At 47.6% G+C, this 22,037-nt stretch overlaps 1 protein-coding gene across 2 annotated transcripts in view; it reads right to left on the bottom strand.

The window, feature by feature from the left end:
* The window catches only part of LARGE1 (LARGE xylosyl- and glucuronyltransferase 1), a 609,955-nt gene that overhangs the window by 25,873 nt on the left and 562,045 nt on the right, over nucleotides 1-22,037 (bottom strand). For both annotated transcript variants that reach the window (XM_018048226.1, XM_018048227.1), the window contains 2 exons: nucleotides 17,302-17,465; nucleotides 5,046-5,324 (listed from right to left, as the gene is read on the bottom strand). In XM_018048226.1, coding sequence (XP_017903715.1) covers nucleotides 5,046-5,324; nucleotides 17,302-17,465 — 443 coding nt within the window. The remainder of the gene's footprint in view (nucleotides 1-5,045; nucleotides 5,325-17,301; nucleotides 17,466-22,037) is intronic.

The following is a 22,037-nucleotide window of genomic DNA, read 5'->3' on the forward strand; positions in this document are numbered from 1 at the left end:
TAAAAACCTTGGAGTAGACTCACCATGTGATCCAGAATCCCACTCTGGGGCATACATCTGGAAAAAAACACAATCCTAAAGGATACATGCACCCCTATGCTCACAGCGGCACTATTAACAGCAGCCAAGACGTGGGAACAGCCGAAGTGTCCATCAAGGGAGGGATGGATAAAGGAGGTGTGGTACACACATATATACAGTGGAGTGTTCCTCAGCTATAAAAGCATGAAATAATGCCAGCGGCAGCAACGTGGCTTGACCTAGAGATCACATACTAAGTGAAGCAAGTCAGAAAGAGCAAGACAAATATAGATCAGTCATATGTGGAGCCTGACTTTTTAAAAAGATACAGATGAACTTATTTACAAAACAGAAGCAGACTTATACTGAAAACAAACTTACGGTTACTGAAGGGCAGACATGGGTGGGGAGGTATAAATCAGGAGCCTGGGGTAACACATGTACACTACTATGTCTAAGATAGATGACCGGCACTCTACCCAATATACTGTAATAACCTATATGAGAAAAGACTAAAAAAGAAATATAACTGAATCACTTTGCTGTACAGCATAAACTAGCACAACAATGTAAATCAACTATGCTTCAATAAAATTTTTTTTAAAAGGTCAGAGGTCACAAACTGGTGGTCTTTGGGGGTAAGAAGGTTCTATTCATCCTGAAGACATATTTGGTCTGACTCAACAGTGTGTCAGGTTTTTTTTTTTTAAAAAGTTAGTTGTCAACACTAGAAATTAAAACATGAAAGTCCAGATTTCTCATTCCTCTTGCAAAATATAAAGACCTTATGCCTGACCTCTACCCTCACCAGTAAATTCCACATCAGAGTGCACAGATGGAAGCTGTCTGAGATGGGGACTCCTGTCTCCCTAGCAATGAATCACGCTCATCACCCTTGGTTCCTTTAGGCCAAGGTCCTGGCCCCAGTGGGCATCTGTGTTTGCGACTCCTGATATGTCTGTTTCATTTCACAATGAGGAAACAGGCTGAAAAAAACGGAACTGTTGCAAGTCACACAGTTACTTATGGCACAGGGTGCAAGCTGGAGCCAGGGTCACTGTGCAGGCCTCATCCGCTGTAACACTCAAATTCAGTGACATCCTGCTCAGCCCAAGAGGGACATAGGCACAGCAGATCAAGAGGGGCCAGCACAAGAAACAGGCCAAAGCACGCAGGACTTCCAGGTGCAGACTTTTGCAGAGAAGTCTTGGGTGGCAACATTTGAAAGACGTTCCCTGTCTTGCCTTCTAAAGCCCAGCCACCTTTGCAGACAGTTCTTGATTTCAGCTGCAGAACTACTCTCTGGTCCATCTACCTGTCTCTGCTGCTACTTCCGATCCCTTTGCTGGCCTTCATCTCTCACCAGAAAGAATGCAGTCGTCCCTTATCTTCTCTTGCTCTACTGACTGTGATCCTTTCCTGATGCAATGAAAATGATCTTCCTTAAACGGACATCTAGTCACGCCATGCTTTCAGTGTTTTTCCATTGTCCCTCCACCCCTGCTCATAAACTCCTTAGCATATCTTATGAGAAGTCCTGCAGGACCCACCCTGGCTTACATTTCTGGCCACATCAGCTCTTGCTGTTCTCATCAGGGCTCTGGCCACCCTGCCACTCCAGAATGGATCTCTCTCTCTCCACCTGGAACATCACCCCTCTCCTGGTGAACTCCAGCTCAGTCTTCAAGCCTCCATTTAGGCTGAACTCAGTAGGACATCCATCCTATACTGCCTCCACCCCAGATCAGCTCACAACCCTGGGACAGGACACACCCATCAGGGTACCTAAAGAGTCTGTCTTTAATCAACCGTCATTCCTGTTGGTCTAAAGCTATGGGATTCACAGGTCCTATCCATGTGGGTCACAAATATGGGGGCCCTAAGGTACCTTGTCATGGTTACTCACTAAATGAATGGAAAGTCTGGATGGTGGAGAAGAAAAGTCAGGGAAGTCCCACTATCTTTTCACCCTAGATGGGAAGTCACTTCGCTTCTCCGGTCTCTTTTCACATGTGCACTAAAAGAGGCTGGACAAATTGACAGATGAATGGATAAAGAAGTTGTGTGGTACCTATATACAACAGAATATTACTCAGCCATAAAAAGGGACACATTTGAGTCAGTTCCAGTGAGGTGGATAAACCCAGAGCCTCTTAGACAGAGTGAAGTAAGTCAGAAAGAGAAAAACAAATATCGTATATTGACACATATATATGGAATCTAGAAAAATGGTACTGGTAAGCCTATTTGCAGGGCAGGAATACAGATACAAACATAGAGAACAGACATGTAGACACAGTGGGGGAAAGAGAGGGTGGGACGAATTGAGAAAGTAGCATTGAAATATATACATTATCATGTGTAAAACAGATAGCTAGTGGGAAGTTGCTGGATAACACAGGGAAGTTAATGCTGTACTCTGTGACAACCCAGAGGGGTGGGATGGGGTGGGGAGAAGGTTCAAGAGGGAGGAGACATGAATACTTAAGGCTGCTTCATGTTATTGTATGGCACAAACCAACACAACATAGTAAAGCGATAATTCTCCAATTAAAAATAACTTAAAAAGCATCGGATAGGAGCAGTTATTCTCGGCTCAGGGTCTTGGCCTGTGAAGAAAGGAGTGGGCTTTTAGGGGCAATTTGCAATATTTCAAAATGTACAAGGGAAACCACACATGTTCCTCTGATGTGGCTACAGGCCAACAGAAACTTCAGGTCACTCTGCAATAAGAAAGTGCTAATTAATGGGCAATACCAGTTATATCACATTGGGTAAGGTCATGATTAGCAATTATTGACATCTTTGATCAATAAAACACAGGAAGATAAAACACATTCTGAACAGTCTGTTCACGTGTAATGTTTTTAAAATCACGAGGACCATGAGGCAAAATAATAAAACAGTCTTTGGATGGGAGAGCAGAGACCAGACTTTTAAGATGGGGCCAGTTTACCTTTCAACTAGTTGGAAGGCAGTCTCCACAGGTGCTCCTGCACAAGAGCCCCAGAGGGTGCAGGGTGGGCTGTGGCCCAGTCCCGAAGCCTCTCTCTGGCAGGTGGAGCTCAGCTCTCCCCACCACCACCTGTTCGCTTGGAAACCCTACCCGATGCACCCAGAGTCTGCCACCAACCTGCAAGCAGCTGGTCTCAGGATTCACAAGAATCAGGGGCTGAGAGCGTGGTCTTGCCACGCGGGGGCGCCCTCACTCCACCCACCGAGATCCCAAGGCCCAGCTGGAACCGGAGGATAGCTCCATTCCTGAAGCTCCCGCAGGGTCGTGGGTTCATGGTGCTCAGTGCCACTGCCCATGTGTTCTGAGAAGACATCTCCCATCCTGCCTGACAGAGGGGTGTTGCCTTGAGGTCACTCGTCTGTTCTTAACGGAGACAGGCTGGAAGGGACTCCACCTGCTCAGAGGGGAGAAACATCCCAAGATAAGCCTGGATGGAAACTCAATTCAGAAAGTGGACAGAGAACACTGGCTGCCTTCCCCTGCTCTTGAGAGCAGGGTGGGGGTTGGAGGGGGCAGGGAACGGGTGTGCTCACATCAAACACATACTCTGGCTTCAGGACCAAAGGTTTAAAGACTCTTGAGGGAGTTCTTTTAAGGCTGTAAGACAGAGAGAGACAGGTACACATGACGGAGGGAAGTGGGGAGGGCCAGAGACCAGGCGAGGAGGAGTTCTGATCCTGCTCCGTTAGGCACAGTTATAAGCCACAGAGCAGCCAGACAGGTGTGAAGCAGGCAGGCTATAGAGCTGGGGTCCAAAAGATGTTGGTTCAAATCCTGAAGCAGCCCACACATACCTGAGCAGGTTACCTTGACTCCCCGAGCCTCCCTCTTCACCACAATAATAGGGAGAGTGTAACCATACCTGCCTTTTAAACTTGATGTATGGATCTAGCAGGACAATATATGCAAACCCTCATGGTACCTGGATCAGGAAGGCACTCAGGAACAGAGGTAACTCATGCTGACGTATGATAGGGATAAAGGGTTAAAACAAACTTTGACCAGTTACATGTTGTGATTTCAGTTTGCTTGCTTGGGGACTTTCAGGCTAGGTGGATTCTACAGTCCCTTCCACTTCAGATGGTTTGTTATTCTGTAACAAATGCCACTCCCCACACAGCCATCTATGCCTCTCACAAGCCGAGAGCTTTCTCCAGCTGCTGGACACCTGCCCCCCACGTTGGGAGGGCTGGAAGGGAATCACAGCTTCCAAGGCAGCAGCAGTGATCAGTACATGACCCTGGGGTCAGGCCAGCTGCCCTCAGCTCCCACTTTCGTAGGTATGCAGCCCCACATACCATCTCAGTCCCTCAGTCTCCCACTGGGAAAACAAAGATTAATAATGGTACCTGTGGCAAGGATTGCAAGGGGAGGGAATGAAATCCCACTTGTCAGGCATTCAGAACTGTGGCAGGCACTCAGCGAGCACTTCAACACATGTTAGCCATCACTACCACTTTGATTTGTTTTATATAATAGGCAGTGATCTTACTGGAATGCTTAGATGAAGGCTGTCTGATCCAAAATTAGAAGAGGGATGTTTTCATGAAAGCTACAGACAGAGCATTAGACTGGGAGACAAGAGATGCTTCCTAGACCAAGCTCTGCCTCGAACATTTCATGAGGTAAACTGGGATTTCAAGCCAATAGTCAGAAAAATGAAGGCACTGGGTAGCCTTAGGGCCCCTCCAAACCCGGCAGTCAGCGGCCGTATCCCTGGGTGGATTTAGGTAGTTCCCATCTCCATGGCGTCACCAAGAGTTGGACATGACTGAGCGACTTCACTTTCACTTTTCACTTTTATGCACTGGAGAAGGAAATGGCAACCCACTCCAGTGTTCTTGCCTGGAGAATCCCAGGGACGGCGGAGCCTGGTGGGCTGCCGTCTATGGGGTCACACAGAGTCGGATACGACTGAAGCGACTTAGCTGCAGCAGCAGCATCCCCTTCTGTGTTGCAGCCGCCCCATTCAGAGGGGCGTCGGAGCCTGCACCCGGCGCGTCCTCACCTGAGGTACTCATAGAGTCCGTACATGGGCAGGAAGTCGATGTCAGACAGGAACATGTAGGGCGTGCCCACGTGCTTCATGGCCACGTTGCGCAGCAGGTTCACAGGGTAGAACTGGCCCTCCTTGTACACGATGTGGTAGGCCACGTTGTGTCGGCCCATGAGCACCTCGGAGCCCTGCGCGTAGCGGAGGAACTGCTGGGCCTCGGCGTCCGACAGGTAGAGTGCCAGGCTGACGGGCCCCTCCCAGTGCTTGCAGATGGCCTCCAGCATCTGGAGCCTGCAAGCAGAAAGGACACCTGACGCAGCTGTGCATGCGCGGGCCTCACCGGTGTAACCAACCGGTATCTGCGTATCTGCGCATCGTCTGCCAGCCTGGGGCTGGTGCCAAATCCAAACCCCTGCTCTAGGCATTAATTAAACACTGTGTGATGGGGGCCAATCACCAAACCTTAGTTCCTTTATCTATAAAATGGGCACAAAACATTCACCTTTTTGCTTCTAGCCTTTGAATGTTTACAACCAGACAGGTGACATGGAGTCATATTTCACTATAAGCCTTTTCAGGCTCCTCTTTGCAACAGTGGGTGGGGAAATGTACATGAAATGATGTAAAGATCCCTTTCCAGCTTAAAAGTCCCCCACCTCCCCCTCTCGGTCAGCAAAGGTAGACAGTAGTGCTACTGCCCTCCTGAAGCAGGGACCGGCATAGGAGGCTTAGCCGAAGGGAGGCCATGAGTTCCAAGGAGCATGGAAACAAGCTGTAAAAATAAGAGTGATAATAACCACAATTATTGACTCATTACTATGCACCAGACACTTCCCAAATCCTGTGCCCCCATCTGTCATTCCCCCCATTCTGGTGAAGGAATCGAGGCTCCAGGTGTCCAGTCAGCTTTAGTTCTTGAACCTTGACTGTGTGGACAGGTATCTGGACAGGACTTTGAAGACAGACATTGGCAAAGGGAAGGGGAAAAAACAAAACATGTGAATGCTGGAAACAAAAGTGAGCCTGGGGTGATGCTGTCTTCGTTTTTTAGAGCCCTTCTTGCTCTAGGGCACCTTGCAATTTGGCAAGGCTACCTGGGAGACACTGGGCCATAGAGAGTAGGGGGGAAAAGGGAGCCCAGATAAAAAACAAAAGGTGCTCCCAACCAAGAGGGTTCTGCAAAAATGGAGAGAGATCTAGAAAAAAAAATATTTTTTCCTCTAGAAGCATTAGAAGTGCCTGCTACATAAAATCTATGTAAAAAAACAGCAAAAGCCCATTTCAGTTTTTTTCCCCCTACCCAGCAAGAGGTACAGAATCAGAATGCTCACTTTATTCGGACAATTACCAGAAAATAGATTACATGCATTTCCATGCTTCTAAACAAAAGAAAACAGGCACACCTATCTTGTGTCCATGGTTTTCCTGATAGACTTTCAGTTTCCTCTCAGTAATTCTATGGATTGGTATTGCCTGGATTTGCTTCCTCTTTCACTAAGGAGGATTAAGGTATTCATCGGGGTAAAATGCCCTCCATTTCTCATACTTTATAGCACTTGTTAATCAAATTGACCACAGCCAGTTTTGAAAGAGGCACTATATTCTCCACAATGCTTGATTTCACTGAAATTTGTGTTCAGCCTCTGCTGCAAGGCCCCTGGTTTCTGCTGGGCTCTGAGACCCCGGGATTTTGAATGATCCCACTTGCAACTCAGTCTCTGCAAAATGGAAGGACTCTGCAATTGGATGAGAGAGCTGTTTATACAAAGCCTTTGAAATTTGGGGAGTAAAGGGCAAGGATAATTTCTGCATCCATGTGTATGTCAGAACTGCTAGAGGGGATGGAATGCAGGAGGCATGACTGAGTGTGAAGGGAGGCCAGCTTTGGCTGTGGACTCTCCCACTGACCTGCTTTTGGACTCGTGTCTGAGTTTTCTAAGCAGGGAGCAAGCCCTGCCTAATCCAGTTCATCCCCCGCCTGCCCCCCCCCCCCCACCCCCAGCAAAGAGTTTAGAGTGAGGACAGAGACACAAAATACTTAGGGTTTTCGGGAGAAAGGTGCTGGCAATGTGACAGACGTCACAGCCACGTGGACTCTACAGGAAACAGCTCCAGAGGTTCCAGAAAACCTCAGTGAGTGAAAACGAGTGATGGCGCAACCACTTCCTGTCTCTCTGCCACCGGCTCCAATCTCTCTTGTCCCTTAAAACCAGATCTCTGCCGGGATCTGAGCAACAGGCAGACGGACAAACCGAGGTTCATCATAATGATGATAACAGAGAGAATGTGATCGTGGCACAATAAACCTCTACCACATACCTGTTGTTTACGGCATGCCAGCCACATTTGGGTTGTTAGCGCTTTTAAGACTCACAGTAACGCTATAAACACAGTGCGGATTCTCATCACTGTGTTACAGGGGAGGATGCTCCAGGAGGTGAAGTGACTTCTTTCACGTCACATAGCTACAAGATACACAGGCTGGACCCACACACTCAGGTCTGACTCTAGCACCCGGGATCCAGACCACTACTCAGCATGAACTGGACTTGGCTGAGAAAGATGTCCCCATCGCCTGTCTCCCCAAACAGGAACCCGGTCTAAGCTTGGCGTCAGTTTCCCTTTATTCCTCCTCCTCCTCCTTGGTCTCTCTTAGGGTCAGAGGCCCCCCATCCTCTTCATTCTTCTCCTGGTTGTTTCCCCCTAAACACACTTGTTCCCTAAGGTCTATCTCTGTATAGTTCTTGTTGACGCTGAGCTTTGTGCTGAGTCTTTCTTGGGTAGGAAGATAAGGGTCTGGCATATCAAGGACCTGGACAAATGTAGAGGGTTTCAAGAGACAAAGATTAATTCTGCAGCTGCAGTATCATCCATTTAGAAAGAATCTCTGAGATTTTCAGTCTGATTACACCATCATCATGATGAAAGGGCTCAGCCTCAGGGAGGGTCTTAACTTGCTGAAGAGCACACAGTGTACGAGACGAAATGCTGACACCAGGACCCATCCTGATGCTCTGTCCCCTGCTCGCCCCTCCCTGTGGGAGCCCACCATCGCTTCATGCAGGGAAGAGGAGGGCAAAGGCTCAGGAATGCCTAGAGATGTCTGGAAGGCCTTCCGCTTTCAGATGTCTGAAAGAGGCAGGGCTTCCCCAAAGGGGCCCTACTGAGACGGGGAGCCCCAGACAGTCTGTGGAGGTGTCAGGGGGCAGGCAGGGAGATGGCAGAGTCCAAAATCTAGAAGACTTGGCTTGGAAGGAATTCTAGAATGTCAGTCATCCCAAGCAGCCAGGCAGGTGGCCACTCAGCCTCTCCTGGAATGGGGAACCCGCTCCCTACAAGGCCGATGACTCCAATCTGGTACCCTGAGCCAGGCAGGCTGAGGGGTCCAGAGGGTAACTGAGGGTTCTGGGCTCAGGCAGAACTAGGTCTGAACTCTGACCTCTGTCCCTATCTCTGGGCAAGTGACCATAGTTGTTTGTGCTTCCATTTCCGCACATGCATATAGGGGACAATAATACCTTAGTCAGTGACTAATTGTCTATAAACTCTTGCCCCTCTATCTACATGCTTTGCTATTACCCTCCCCCCTCACTGATTCTGGGCTGGCCATGGGACATGCTTTGGTCGATGGGACATTAACAAATGTGACACAAACAGGGGACTTGAAAAGTGGTTGTTTGGTGGGGCTTGCCCAGAGCTGCTCCTGGAACCTTGTGACCGCTGCCCTGTGAACAGCCTTAGTCATGACCATCACGTGTCTGTCACAGAACTGGATATGCAGCAGGCACTCGGTACACGGGGGCTTCCCTGGTGGCTTAGTGTGGGAGCTTCAGGAGATGTGGGTTTGATCCTTGGGTTGGGAAGATCCCCTGGAGGAGGGCATGGCAACTCACTCCAGTATTCTTGCCTGGAGAATTCCATGGACAGAGGAGCCTGGTAGGCTACAGTCCACAGGGTTGCAAAGAGTTGGACATGACTGAAGCAACAGCACACATCCATACTCGGTACTTGACACCTGTGATTCCTGCCTTTCAAATACACACACCTCCAGCAAATATCGACTGAGCATCTGCAGGTATTGTGCTGGGCCCCAGAACGAAAGAAAAACAAGGGTTTTGAATGCACTTCTAGAGAGAAGATAATAAGCAGACCAAGGGTCTGGGTGAACTGAGGGCTAGACGGGTCACAGAGGAGGAAACAGGATGAAGAGTAAGGGTGAGGGCAAGTGGAAAGGTCAGTGTGAACCCTGGACAAGCAGAAAGCCTGGTCTTCATCTTGAGAAAGCCTGGGCGAAAAGTTTTCCAAGGAGAGAGAGGAGCCCTTGGGATACAGAGTTTAGTGTGTTCTCAAGTAAGAAGAAACAGGACCAGTGTGGATGGCATATGGACAAGCGAGGGGCAGAAGGAGAGAGGTGTTCGGGGATGGTCAGGGATCAGGTCATACAGGGCTATCAAGGTCTTGGCGGGCAGCTCTAAGACTATTCTTGAGGCAATAAGAATGCATCAGAGTTCAAATGATGTGGCCTGCTGTATATATATTTAAAGATCGCCCTGGCTGTCACATGGTGAACGGAGTACTTTTCACTCTCCAGAATGATGCTTTTCAAGCTTCAGCAGGCTGAGGGTCACCTGGGAGCCTTATTATAACACAGATTCCTGGGCCCCACTGCAGAGATCCCTGTTGGGCAGATCTGGGGTGAGATCCATGTATCTGTGCTCTAACAAGGTCCCAAGAGATGCTGTGCTGCAATGGGACTTAAGAATGGGACCCCGCCGATTATACAGAGTGAAGTAAGCCAGAAAGAAAAACACCAATACAGTATACTGACACATATATATGGAATTTAGGAAGATGGCAATGACGACCCTGAATGCAAGACAGGAAAAAAGACACAGCTGTGTATAACGGACTTTTGGACTCAGAGGGAGAGGGAGAGGGTGGGATGATTTGGGAGAATGGCATTCTAACATGTATACTATCATGTAAGAATTGAATCGCCAGTCTATGTCTGACGCAGGATACAGCATGCTTGGGGCTGGTGCATGGGGATGACCCAGAGAGATGTTATGGGGAGGGAGGTGGGAGGGGGGTTCATGTTTGGGAACGCATGTAAGAATTAAAGATTTTAAAATTAAAAAAAAAAAAAGAATGGGACCCCATTAGCTCAGTTTGTGTTCTCTTTCCCTCACTTGCAGAAAACAAACAGCAGGCCCATCAGCCACATGAGTCCCTGGAACTGCAGATGGTATTTCAAAGGCTTCATTCAAGAAGCAGGGAAGAGCAAGCATCTCCTGGCCAGGTGGCAGCGATGCTGTAATCAGGATCCCTCCTGGCCAGCTCCCTCTGTCCTTTTGATCATCTTCCGGAGTGAGTGGCTGGGCAAGGGGCAGCCCTGCCGGGTCCACCACTGCAGCAGGCGACATTCATTCTTTCTGAACGGAATTCTAGAGGGAGCTGGGCACAGGAGCCCACATGCCGGCTCCCCTAATTCGTTGTGGCACTCACGTAGGGCCTACTTCTGACTCAAAGGTTTACAAACATACCCGAAATGTTTCTTCAATTAAAAATCAATCCAAGAGGCACCAGTCAGCCGGCTGCATCATAATTGGATGTGTGGGATGGAGCGGAAGGAGGCATGTCCGCCGTTCTCATCAGCTTGTGTGCTGCTGCTTTCTAATTTCTGGTTATGTCCCGCTAAGCGTCTCTTGCTTGGGTGTGGAATTCCTTGAGTTCTCTGAGGTATTGTCTGGATGGCAGTACTTGTCACAATGCGTTAGAGGGGAATCACCCGTCCGCCATGCTGGGGGATGCGTGTGCTTTGAAGGGAAGGCACCTGCGCTTGGTATTTGCAGCTGATGTGAGAGGTGCCCGGCCTGTCTTTAAGGGGGCGGTGAGGGTAGGTGCCAGGTCTCCCGCAGCCCAGGCCGGGAGGATGCTCAGGGCTGGCCACAGAAGGAGGGGCTCTGTCCTGTCTGTATTCTTTCATTGATAACAAGTATATATGTAAGGATGGATTTGGGTTGTTAATAATTTAATTTTTTTCCTTTATCTTGGCGGGGCAGGTAGGGGGCGGGTTACGATGTATATAGGATCTTAGTTCCCCAACCAGGGAGTGAGCCGGTGCCCCTTGCGGTGGAAGTGCAGATTCTTAACCACTAGACCACCTCTGAAGCCCTTTCCTTCTAACTGTTGGTGAATTCCAGGTTGCAAATGCCATAGCCAGCATAAAGGTAAAAACCATTAAGAGAATTGTGCTCGTGTTTGTGGCACATTTGCTAATCACTGGGTACTTTCCAGCCTCTTACTTTGTAAAGCATAGATAGTAACCTATGAACTTGATGGTATTATTGTCACTTCATAGGTAAGTAGCTGCTGCTGCTAAGTCGCTTCAGTCGTGTCCGACTATGTGCGACCCCATAGACGGCAGCCCACCAGGCTTCCCCATCCCTGGGATTCTCCAGGCAAGATACTGGAGTGGGTTGCCATTTCCTTCTCCAATGCGTGAAAGTGAAGTCACTCAGTCGTGTCCGACTCTTAGTGACCCCATGGACTGCAGCCTACCAGGCTCCTCTGTCCATGAGATTTTCCAGGCAAGAGTACTGGAGTGGGGTATAGGTAAGTAGAGTGAGGCTCAAACAGCCTAAATAACTTGTCTAAGTTCATATGGTTAGTCTGTAGTGCAACTTCACTTTGAACCCAAGTCTTCCTCTCCTTTATCCCTCTACTTTATTTTCCCTCTCCTAAATACCTACCCTGTGCAGATGCTGTGGTCAGAGTCTCTGGATCCAGCAAGCACTAACTGAACATCATTATGTCCCAGGGCTTTCCCAGAGAGTCTCACATTTTTCTCCTGAGTTCACAGGTGGCCACTGGCTACTGATCTTGATGGAGAATATCTTGTGGATAAACTGAATATACAAATAGAAGGTGTGAATGTGACCAAGGAAAGCCAGGAGGCTCTGAAAGATGGGAAACTGGAATCGCCTGGAACTCACTCACCTGGGCAGATCATCGTATCTGAGCTTCGTGTGCCTCCTCTAAAAGGACTGAGATATATTTACGCTGCCTGGAGAACAGAAGACCAAGCCCGACCATCGTTCAGCACAAGGATCAAGGCTTAGGTTTTGTTTTCATATGGCACAGAGAAGAAGGAAGAATAAACACAAAGAGTGGACTGTTCTGGTGGGTGGCCTGCTGTTGTGCTTGGTGGGAGAGGGTGTGTGCACCCAGGCTGGTAAGGAAGGGGAGGGGTGACTTGGGACATGGGTCTAGGTCAGCCCCTCATGCAGCCTCACTGGCAGCCTGGCAGGTTTGAGCTGGAAGGGTTGGCCACCTACCCTGGTTTCCCCAAGCCCTGCCTACCTGGCTGACATCATTTGCTCTCTTCTTCCTCACCCTAGTACCTAAGCCCTAACCGTGTGCATCCCAGCAGGCCTGGCATCCTCTCCTTCCTCGCAGGGGGCTCCTCCTCTCCCTGCAAGGCTTCTACTGCCAGTCCACTCAGCCTCCAGCTCAGTGTAGGCAGAACCCCTCCTGGGGGCATTCCCCACTTCTTCCATTCTCTGCTCCAGCCAGGACAGGGCCTCCTCCCATGGGTTCTCATAGCACCTGTCTGTTGTCCAACCTGTTCCCTGCCTGTGGCAGCCTGAATTCTCAGTTGGCCCCAAGACTCTTGCCCCAGCTCCTGGTGTACGGTCCTGGATCACCTCTCCCTCGAGTGTGAGCAGAACCTGGTACTATTCTATACGATAGACTAGTACGGCTGTGATTATGTCATATAACAGACCGGGGAGATTCTCCTACTGGCTTTGAAGAAGGAAGCTGTGGAGGGAACAGAACCTCTGTACTTGAACAGCTGCCAGAACCTCTGTACTTGTCCTTTTCGCCCCATTTGGTCTTTGTCGTTACCTGTTATGAAATTTTCCACACAGCTAAAACCTAAGGGTGGCCTTTAGGAGCCCAGAAGGATCCCAACTAACAGCCAGCAAGGAAATGGGGACCATGGTCCTAGAGCTGAGTTCTGCCAAAACCTGAATGAGCTTAGAAGTGTACCCTGACTCCCAGGTAAAACTACAGTCCAGTCAACACCTGGATTTCAGGCCTGAGACCCCAAGCAGAGAACTTGCTAACATGTACTCAGACTTCTGATCCATGACACAGTCAGAAAAGAAAAAAGTGTTTCTAAAGCTGCAAGATCTGTGGTGACTGATTAAACCACAACAGAAAACAAATGCATGATCTGAGTCCTGAGTTCACTACATGTTCTGTGAGGGCGGAATGGGGTCTTATGTATTCCCAGCCCCACAAGAGTCGGCCACAACACAGTAACAGATGCCTACATAGTATCTGCTGAGAGATCATGTGAATTTTGCAGATGAGAAAACTGGGGTCGTGAGAAGGGAAAGGCCTTTCCTGAGAGGACACGGCAGGTCAAGGACCTAGCTGCTGCCAGAACCTCTGTACTTGTCCTTTTTGTCCCATTTGGTCTTTGTTGTTACCTGTTATGAAATCACTGTGGACAGTGACAGCAACCATGAAATTAAAAGATGCTTGCTCCTTGGAAAGCCATGACAAACCCAGACAGCGTACTAAAAAGCAGAGACATCACTTTGTCGACAAAGGTCTGTATAGTGAAAGCTATTATTTTTCCAGTAGTCATGTACAGATGTGAGAGTTGGACCATAAAGAAGGCTGAACACTGAAGAACTGATGCCTTCAAACTGTGGTGCTGGAGAGGACTCTTGCGAGTCCCTTGGACTGTAAGGAGATCAAACCAGTCAATCTTAAAGGAAATCAACACTGAATATTCATTGGAAGGACTGATGCGGCAGCTCCAATACTTTGGCCACCTGATGCAAAGAGCCAATTCATTGGAAAAGACCATGATGCTTGCAAAGACTGAAGACAAAAGGAGAAAAGGGTGGCAGAGGGTGAAATGGTTAGAGAACATCCCCAACTCAATGGACATGAGTTTGAGCAAACTCTGGGAGATAGTGAAGGACAGGGAAGCCTGGTGTGCTGCAATCCATGGGATCACAAAGAATCAGACATGACTTAGCAACTGAACGATGGCCAGCAAGTTCTGCACAGGTGTTCTGGAGTCTGTGCATCTCTAGGAAACCACTAGCCATGAAGCAGTTTAATTCCATGAGCTGTCATTTGCTAAGCAGCAGTGGGACTCACCGCCTCCACTGCTACTGTCAACACACCTCATTCCCAGATACCTCTGGAGGCCAGGTTCCCCCTCATTCTCTGGGACTCTCGGGCTGCTTACTATCTGTGAACCATCTTGTGTCCCAGTGCTTGTTTCTTCATTTTGCCGATTCTCCAATCGCTTGTGACTAATCACAAGTGACATTTATTGAACACTTACTAAGTGTGCCAGGTACTGTCCTCAGCACTTTAAAGGCATGAACTTATTTCCTCCTAAAACCACCCCATGAAATCATATCCACAGGCATCTCCCAAGTGGCTCAAAGACAGAATGAGGCCATCAAACTCCCTTCCTAACTATGGGAGTCGAGAGGGAATGACATGGAGAAAGCTGGGGCCAGGGCAGCCACTTGCACACCACGTGTCAATTGGAGAGGAAGCTGGCAGGAAGCACACAGGATGGCCAGAAAGAGAAAAACTGCATAACCCTGAAAGGCTTTGAATCCACTCACCTCCTGGCAGCCAGAGATGTTTTCAAAAACATAAACCGAAGAAAAAACTCTGTGTAAATTTGTACAATAAATTCCCATCACGTTTAGAATAAAATCCAAATATTTTATGAATTTCTAATTTTTATAATCTTAATCTCATGCAGCTTCCATCTCAAGTCCCTCTCAAGTGATGCTTCAGCCACACTGGTCTTGTATAAGGGTATCTGAATATACAAGGCTCTTCCAACCACAGGGCCTTTGCACTTACTATTTTATCCTGCCTGGAAAACTTTTTCTTTTTTTTTTTGGCAATGCACATGCTTCTCTGGTGGCTCACACAGTGAAGAATCTGCCTGCAATGCAGGAAACCCAGGTTCTATCCCTGGGTTGGGAAGATATCCTGGAGAAGGGAATGGCTACCCACTTCAGTATCCTTGCCTGAAGAATTCCATGGACAGAGGAGCCTGGCTACAGTCCATGGGGTCACAAAGAGTCAGACATGACTGAGCAACTAATACTTTCACCCTCCCCCACTATGCTTGACTCCTTTTCTTATCCTCAAGTCTCTGCAGAAATGTCCCCTCCTTTGAAAGACCTCCCCCTGATCATACCACCTAAAAAAGGTCCCTCACTTGACATTGTTAATATTCATCACTGTTCCTTCAAAGCACTTATTACAATGTTAATTATCTGACTTAACTATTTACTAGTCCCATATTATCAATACTGGATGCACATGGCAAACCTAAAATGATGCAAGGTCTTCACAAAGATTCTTATTTAACTAGTTTGCAATGGAGCCAGACCATGAATTTTTTTTTCCTAAAGCTCCTTTGATAATTTGATTTGTCCCCAGTTAAGGCAAAGAAAGGCAATGCCAAAGAATGCTCAAACTACCGCACAATTGCACTCATCTCACATGCTAGCAAAGTAATGCTCAAAATTCTCCAAGCCAGGATTCAGCAATACGTGAACTGTGAACTCCCTGATGTTCATACTGGTTTTAGAAAAGGCAGAGGAACCAGAGATCAAATTGCCAACATCCGCTGGATCATCGAAAAAGCAAGAGAGTTCCAGAAAAACATCTATGTCTGCTTTATTGACTATGCCAAAGCCTTTGACTGTGTGGATCACAATAAACTGTGGAAAATTCTGAAAGAGATGGGAATACCAGACCACCTGACCTGCCTCTTGAGAAATCTGTATGCAGGTCAGGAAGCAACAGTTAGAACTGGACATGGAACAACAGACTGGTTCCAAATAGGAAAAGGAGTACGTCAAGGCTGTATATTGTCACCCTGCTTATTTAACTTATATGCAGAGTACATCATGAGAAACGCTGGGCTGGAAGAAACACAAGCTGGAATCAAGATTGCCGGGAGAAATATCAATAACCTCAGATATACAGATGACACCACCCTTGTGGCAGAAAGTGAAGAGGAACTAAAAAGCTTCTTGATGAAAGTGAAAGAGGAGAGTGAAAAAGTTGGCTTAAAGCTCAGAAACATTAAGCTTAAACATTCAGAAAATGAAGATCATGACATCTGGTCCCATCGCTTCATGGCAAATAGATGGGGAAACAGTGGAAACAGTGTCAGATTTTATTTTTTGGGGCTCCAAAATCACTGCAGATGGTGACCGCAGCCATGAAATTAAAAGACGCTTACTCCTTGGAAGAAAAGTTATGATCAACCTAGATAGCATATTTAAAAGCAGAGACGTTACTTTGCCGACTAAGGTCCGTCTAGTCAAGGCTATGGTTTTTCCAGTAGTCATGTATGGATGTGAGAGTTGGACTGTGAAGAAGGCTGAGCACCGAAGAATTGATGCTTTTGAACTATGGTGTTGGAGAAGACTCTTGAGAGTCCCTTGGACTGCAAGGAGATCCAACCAGTCCATTCTGAACGAGATCAGCCCTGGGATTTCTTTGGAAGGAGTGATGCTGAAGCTGAAACTCCAGTACTTTGGCCACCTCATGCGAAGAGTTGACTCATTGGAAAAGACTCTGATGCTGGGAGGGATTGGGGGCAGGAGGAGAAGGGGACGACAGAGGATGATATGGCTGGATGGCAAGACTGACTCGATGGACGTGAGTCTGCGTGAACTCCGAGAGTTGGTGATGGACAGGGAGGCCTGGCGTGCTGTGATTCATGGGGTCGCAAAGAGTCGGACACAACTGACCAACTGAACTGAACTGAACTGAAGGCTGAGAATCAGTGCAATAGACTGTAAGCCACATAAGGGTAGGGACCACATCAGTACTTCCTGATAAAGGCTCTAAGAATGATCCCTGCATCAACACATGTGTAAGAAAAGAAAGAGCAGTTGCTTTCCAACATCAACTGTGGGTCCAGTCCAGTTGTTTCCTTATGACACACCTCCCCCTTTCCTTGAGGTAATTTGACTAGAGCTCTATTTTTTAGAATTGTTTCTTCCTCCATTCTCAAAAACAACCAGCATCATCAAAATACAGGAGCCCTTGGTTTTCAGTGCTGGAGAAGGGAGGAGACTAGGCCCTGGGTTAGCAGGCTTCCATGTTCCAAGCTGGTGGGGCCATTTCTGCCTTCTCCAGGTGGAGAGCAGCTGTGAGGAGACGATGTGGGCAGCGGGGCCCACCTGCCTACCTGTCCATGGAGAGCTGAGCGACCAGGGTGACGTCTGTGTTGTCTGAAGCGGGCTCATACTCATAGTGCAGGAAGTACAGGTGGGTTCGGTGGACAGTGAACCGTTCTCTCCGGAACTCGTAACACAAGTCATCCTCGTCCAGTTCTGAGAGCTGCTTCTGGAGCTGAAAGATAGTAAAGAAGGCTTGGGAACAAGAAGGAAATCCCCAAGGGGGTCGGCCTGTTGTGCCCTGTCCTTCCCTGAGTTTCTTATCCACTGGACCTTGTTGATCGGCCGGTCAGAGAAGGACAGGATCCTGTCTTTGTTTTCTTCTGCAATATAATCTGATTTCAAAGAGGTGATGATAGGGGGCAGCTGGCTCGTCATCTGAGGAATGAGACCCTCTGAGCTGAGAGTGAGGGTCTCATGGTGGCAGCACTGACAAACGGATAAGCACCCACAAACTCCTTACACAAAACAGAAAACGTTTTCCCTGATGACCCAGTACAATAATTTCAAACAACAGGTGGTAACTGTCAAAGAACAGAGTAATGAGAACCAAATCGAACAGTACCTTTGTGTGACCTGATGCTTTTCTCTCCCTAGAGCTACAGACTTAAAACTCTATACCAGGTACTGGAAAGGAAAAGCGATCCCATAAATGAAAAATCTCTTCCTTTAATTTCATCCAAGTTCAGTCAGTCTCAGTGCCTGCTCTTTTCTCTTTCTCCTCTTCTGGTGCCCTGAGATCTTTTATTTCATTAATCTGCCAGTAGGACTTCTTCACTTAGCTCTTCTATCCTCCTTCCTAACCAACTAGTAAAGAGTGAGCTGTCCCACGAACAGGAAAGGAGGAACTTAGCATCCAGCATAAACACATGCAGATCTCAGGTTTCCAGAGCTGCTGATACACAGATGTTTGATACACAGTATCCCTCCCAGGCAGAGGTGACTATACCTGTTCTACAGGTGAAGAATTGCAATGAAAAAGTTAATGAACTTCGATAGTGATGGAAATCAGACCGGCGGATATGCAGTAGCAGAATGAAAGGGCTGGGAAGAGACAGGAGAGAAGCTCTTTGGGTGAGGGGATGTTTTATGTTGCAATCAAGGTGATGGGTATATGGCAGCACACATTTGTGAAAATACATGTACACATAGAATGGGGGGGTTTATTATATATGCAAATCGTATTTCAATAAAATTTATTGAAAGAAAACAATAATTTGCCAAAGGTCACATGGTTGCTTCCAATATTTTTTCTGTTGCATGAGCCTTGTCCATTATATGATGATACATAGTTGAATATGGATGAAAGTTTACATGGCTAGAATTATTAAGATTAATAGCTGAATACAATAGAACATTTTCCCAAGAAGGTGTATATATATATATAAATATTTTTTAAAAATCTCCAAACCAACAGTGTAGTAATCTAGAAGAAAATACATTCACTCACTTCTCTATGACTTCATATGACTTTCACATGATTTCTATCAGTTAAGACCATTGCCTTGATAGGTTAAACCAGGGGTCCCCCAGCCCTGGACCAGTATTGGTCCGTGGCCCGTTAGGAACCAGGCTGCACAGTGAGAGGTGAGTGGCTGGCGAGCAACCAAAGCTTCATTTATACTTACAGCGGCTCCCATCACTCTCCCATCACCTCCAAATGGGACTACCTAGTTGCAGGAAAACAAGCCCAAGGCTCCCGGTGATGCTACGGTATGGTGAGCTGTGTGTTTCATTATCTATCACAATATACTACTACTAGAAATAAAGTACACAATAAATGTAACGTGTTTGAACCATCCTGAAACCATCGCCCCACCCCTGCTCGGTCCATGGGAAAACTGTCTTCCACAAAACCAGTCCCTGGTGCCAAAAAGGTTGGGAACTGTTGGGTTAAACTATGATATTATTTCTCAAGATTTGTATTCTGACAGCTGACTGCATTAAAAGGTCTGATTTCTTCACTTCCCCTGCCCCATATCCTTGCCCTTTGTCATGTGACTCTTGGTGCTGCCTACTACAGAGGCAAAGATTATTTCCCTAATCCTTGAACCTCTTGGCTGGACTTGTGACTTGCTTTGGCAAACAGAATGGAGGGGAGGCAATGATGTCCCAATCGTGAGGGATCAGGTTCAAGAGGAAGTGCATACTTCTTGGGAAAATGCCTGGACTGGCCTGCTGGGAGATGAGACAGATGGCACAGAGTGGAGTCTCCCCAGCTGCCCATCATGTGAGTGAGCCCAGCCAAGGTCAGCAGAGCTGCCTCCAAGAGCACTTCTCACTGTTCACGCTTCTCTCTGTATGCCACCGAGGTTTTATGGGTTTTGAGCACTAGACGACAGATAGTGTCACTTTCATTACATGAGTCTGCTCCACACAACACAGGGTGGCTAGCCTCCTGGGCCCCAGCCCAATAAATGATTGTAGCATTCTCCAGATGACTGAGTATAACTCCAAATGCGCCCATACATTCCCAAAGGCCACTTGGGTAATCAGTTGTGATCCAGTGATCTATGAGACATGCTCAGCTATCTTGAACATTTTTAACCTTTAGAAAGGATGCAGTGAGGGATATTTCTCGGCTTCTCAAGACCAATTTGATGTCCTTGCCTATTTGAAAGTTCCCCCTATGCCAACAGGGTAGCTAACTGGTATAAGGCTGGAAACTAGAATTCTCCCTCCACCTAAGGCCCTAGGAGCCAGGTGACCCCTTCTGACTGCAGGATTAAATTCAATGTCTCCTGGCCTACAGGAATCCTCCCTGATCCTTGCATGCCCAGCAAGCCTCTAGTGGATATACTCGTAGCCACTCATAGCATGTTAAGAAAGGGAACAGTGGCCAATGAAAGTGCTTCTAGAGTCACTTTCAAGAGGGTCTACCAGCAGTCCTGGGGGATAAGTAGCCTTCATCTAGGAACTGCATTGTACCGATGTGGTTCAGTGGCAGCCACTTCCCAAGGTCACCCCTAACCATCACAATGCTTAAAGGCTAGGATTTATAACATTGCTGTTTACCAGCCACACAGAGGGCTGCGGAGAGCCCAGTGGTTATGACATCAGACAACATGAGAGTCTAGAACTCTACACCAATGCCTTCCTTGAGTTTTAATATTAATCATCAACATAGTGCTCTGCACCTCTGCTCTGACGTGGACTGAGCACCGCCGGTGTGCCACGTGCAGTGCTAAATCAGACGCACTGCTTTGTCTTCAGCACAGATCTCTGTTTTACAAAGGAGGAAACTGAGGCCCAGAAAGCGTCTGTCACCTGCCAATTACAGCCAGAGAGCAGCAGTCTGGACTGTGAATCCAGCCCTTGGACCTTTCACACCAGGAACATCTCACGACACAATTACTTCTTTCCTGGGGGATGGATGTGAAGGTCAAATGTGCTGGAAGCTACCATGCAGTGTGAACAAAGCAGGCCACAAAAATGCATCTGCAGTATGATCACAACACAGTGAAAAGACAGACCAACCAACCCCAGGTGGAAACAGACGAAAGGGAATCCATTGTAATGTTAACAAAGCTCTTTTCTGAGTGGAGGATTCACAGATGAATTTTATTGGTCTTGTTATACTTTTTTGTACTTAAGTAATTCCCTGCAATTTTCTCAAATGAGCTAATGCATGTACAAGTGCTTTGTAAACTGTAGAGTGCTACACACACCTCAGAAATATTATGATTGCATTATGTTCCTTTTCAAATTCTAATCTAGGACTGCTCACTGCTGACTGCATGGCTGATGGGATTTCAGGCTGATCCCAAGGAGAGGACTCAAGCAGCTTGAAACCTGTCTCCTTCACATCCAGGTAATATCTCCAGGGAGATGCTGAGCTGGAGGGCAAGGGCGGTATGGCTTTTGTGAACAGGGTCTGAATGCTACCCCCACTCCACACTCCAGTCATGCGGGGAGCAGGGGGTTTCCCGACCAGTAAGTCGCAGAAACAAAAGACAGATCCCTCCTGAGACAAAATGCACTTGCTAAATTGCTTCTTTGGGCAGCCAGCTGAGGCACAGGGAAATTTGGACTCAAAGGAAAATGGCCTTTAAGCCGTTTGCATTTATTTCTTCCCATCCTTAAGGACAGTGGCTTAGATTGACCCCTGAGCTGCCAGAGATGATGGCTGTCATGCCTGTGGACTCTAGAGGGACAGGAACAGTGTCCTGGGGCTCTGGCCTCTGAACATCTGCTCAAAGTCAGGAGAAACTACATGGAGAGATTATGGGGATCAGTGGGCAATGAGGCCTGACCTCTCTGACCCTCATTTGCTATGTAACCTGGAGCAAGTCACTTCTCCGGCGAGCAGGACAAAGACTTTGGGTTGTAAGCATCATGTGCTCAGCAGGCCAGGTGAGTGCTGAGAGTGCTGCAGGCACTTCCTCATTAATACTCACATGGGTCAGAGACCACCAGCAGGCCTGTTTTATAGACGAAGATGATCATCGTCTGAAAGGTTTGGCCATTTGGTCAAGGTCACAGTAAACGAACAGAGCAGCTTAGATTCACAACTAGCAGAATTTCCTCCAAGTTCTTGTACATAATAAAGTCACTGCAATGCCTTGTTCATCAACCTCTGGGTCTAATGCTAGATGGTTCAGTGACTGTTGAGTTCTGAATCATGTGTCCCCCTTGGTGACAGAGATCTTTGGTGCTGAGGCTGAGAGAAGTGGCCAAGTTCAGGTCAGTAGAACGTGGGTAGATTCTGGCTACTACAGGCTCCATTTTTAAGACTGCCTCATGCAAA

Source organism: Capra hircus, chromosome 5 (genome assembly GCF_001704415.2).
Source record: "Capra hircus breed San Clemente chromosome 5, ASM170441v1, whole genome shotgun sequence".
NCBI classification, from domain to species: Eukaryota; Metazoa; Chordata; class Mammalia; order Artiodactyla; family Bovidae; genus Capra; species Capra hircus.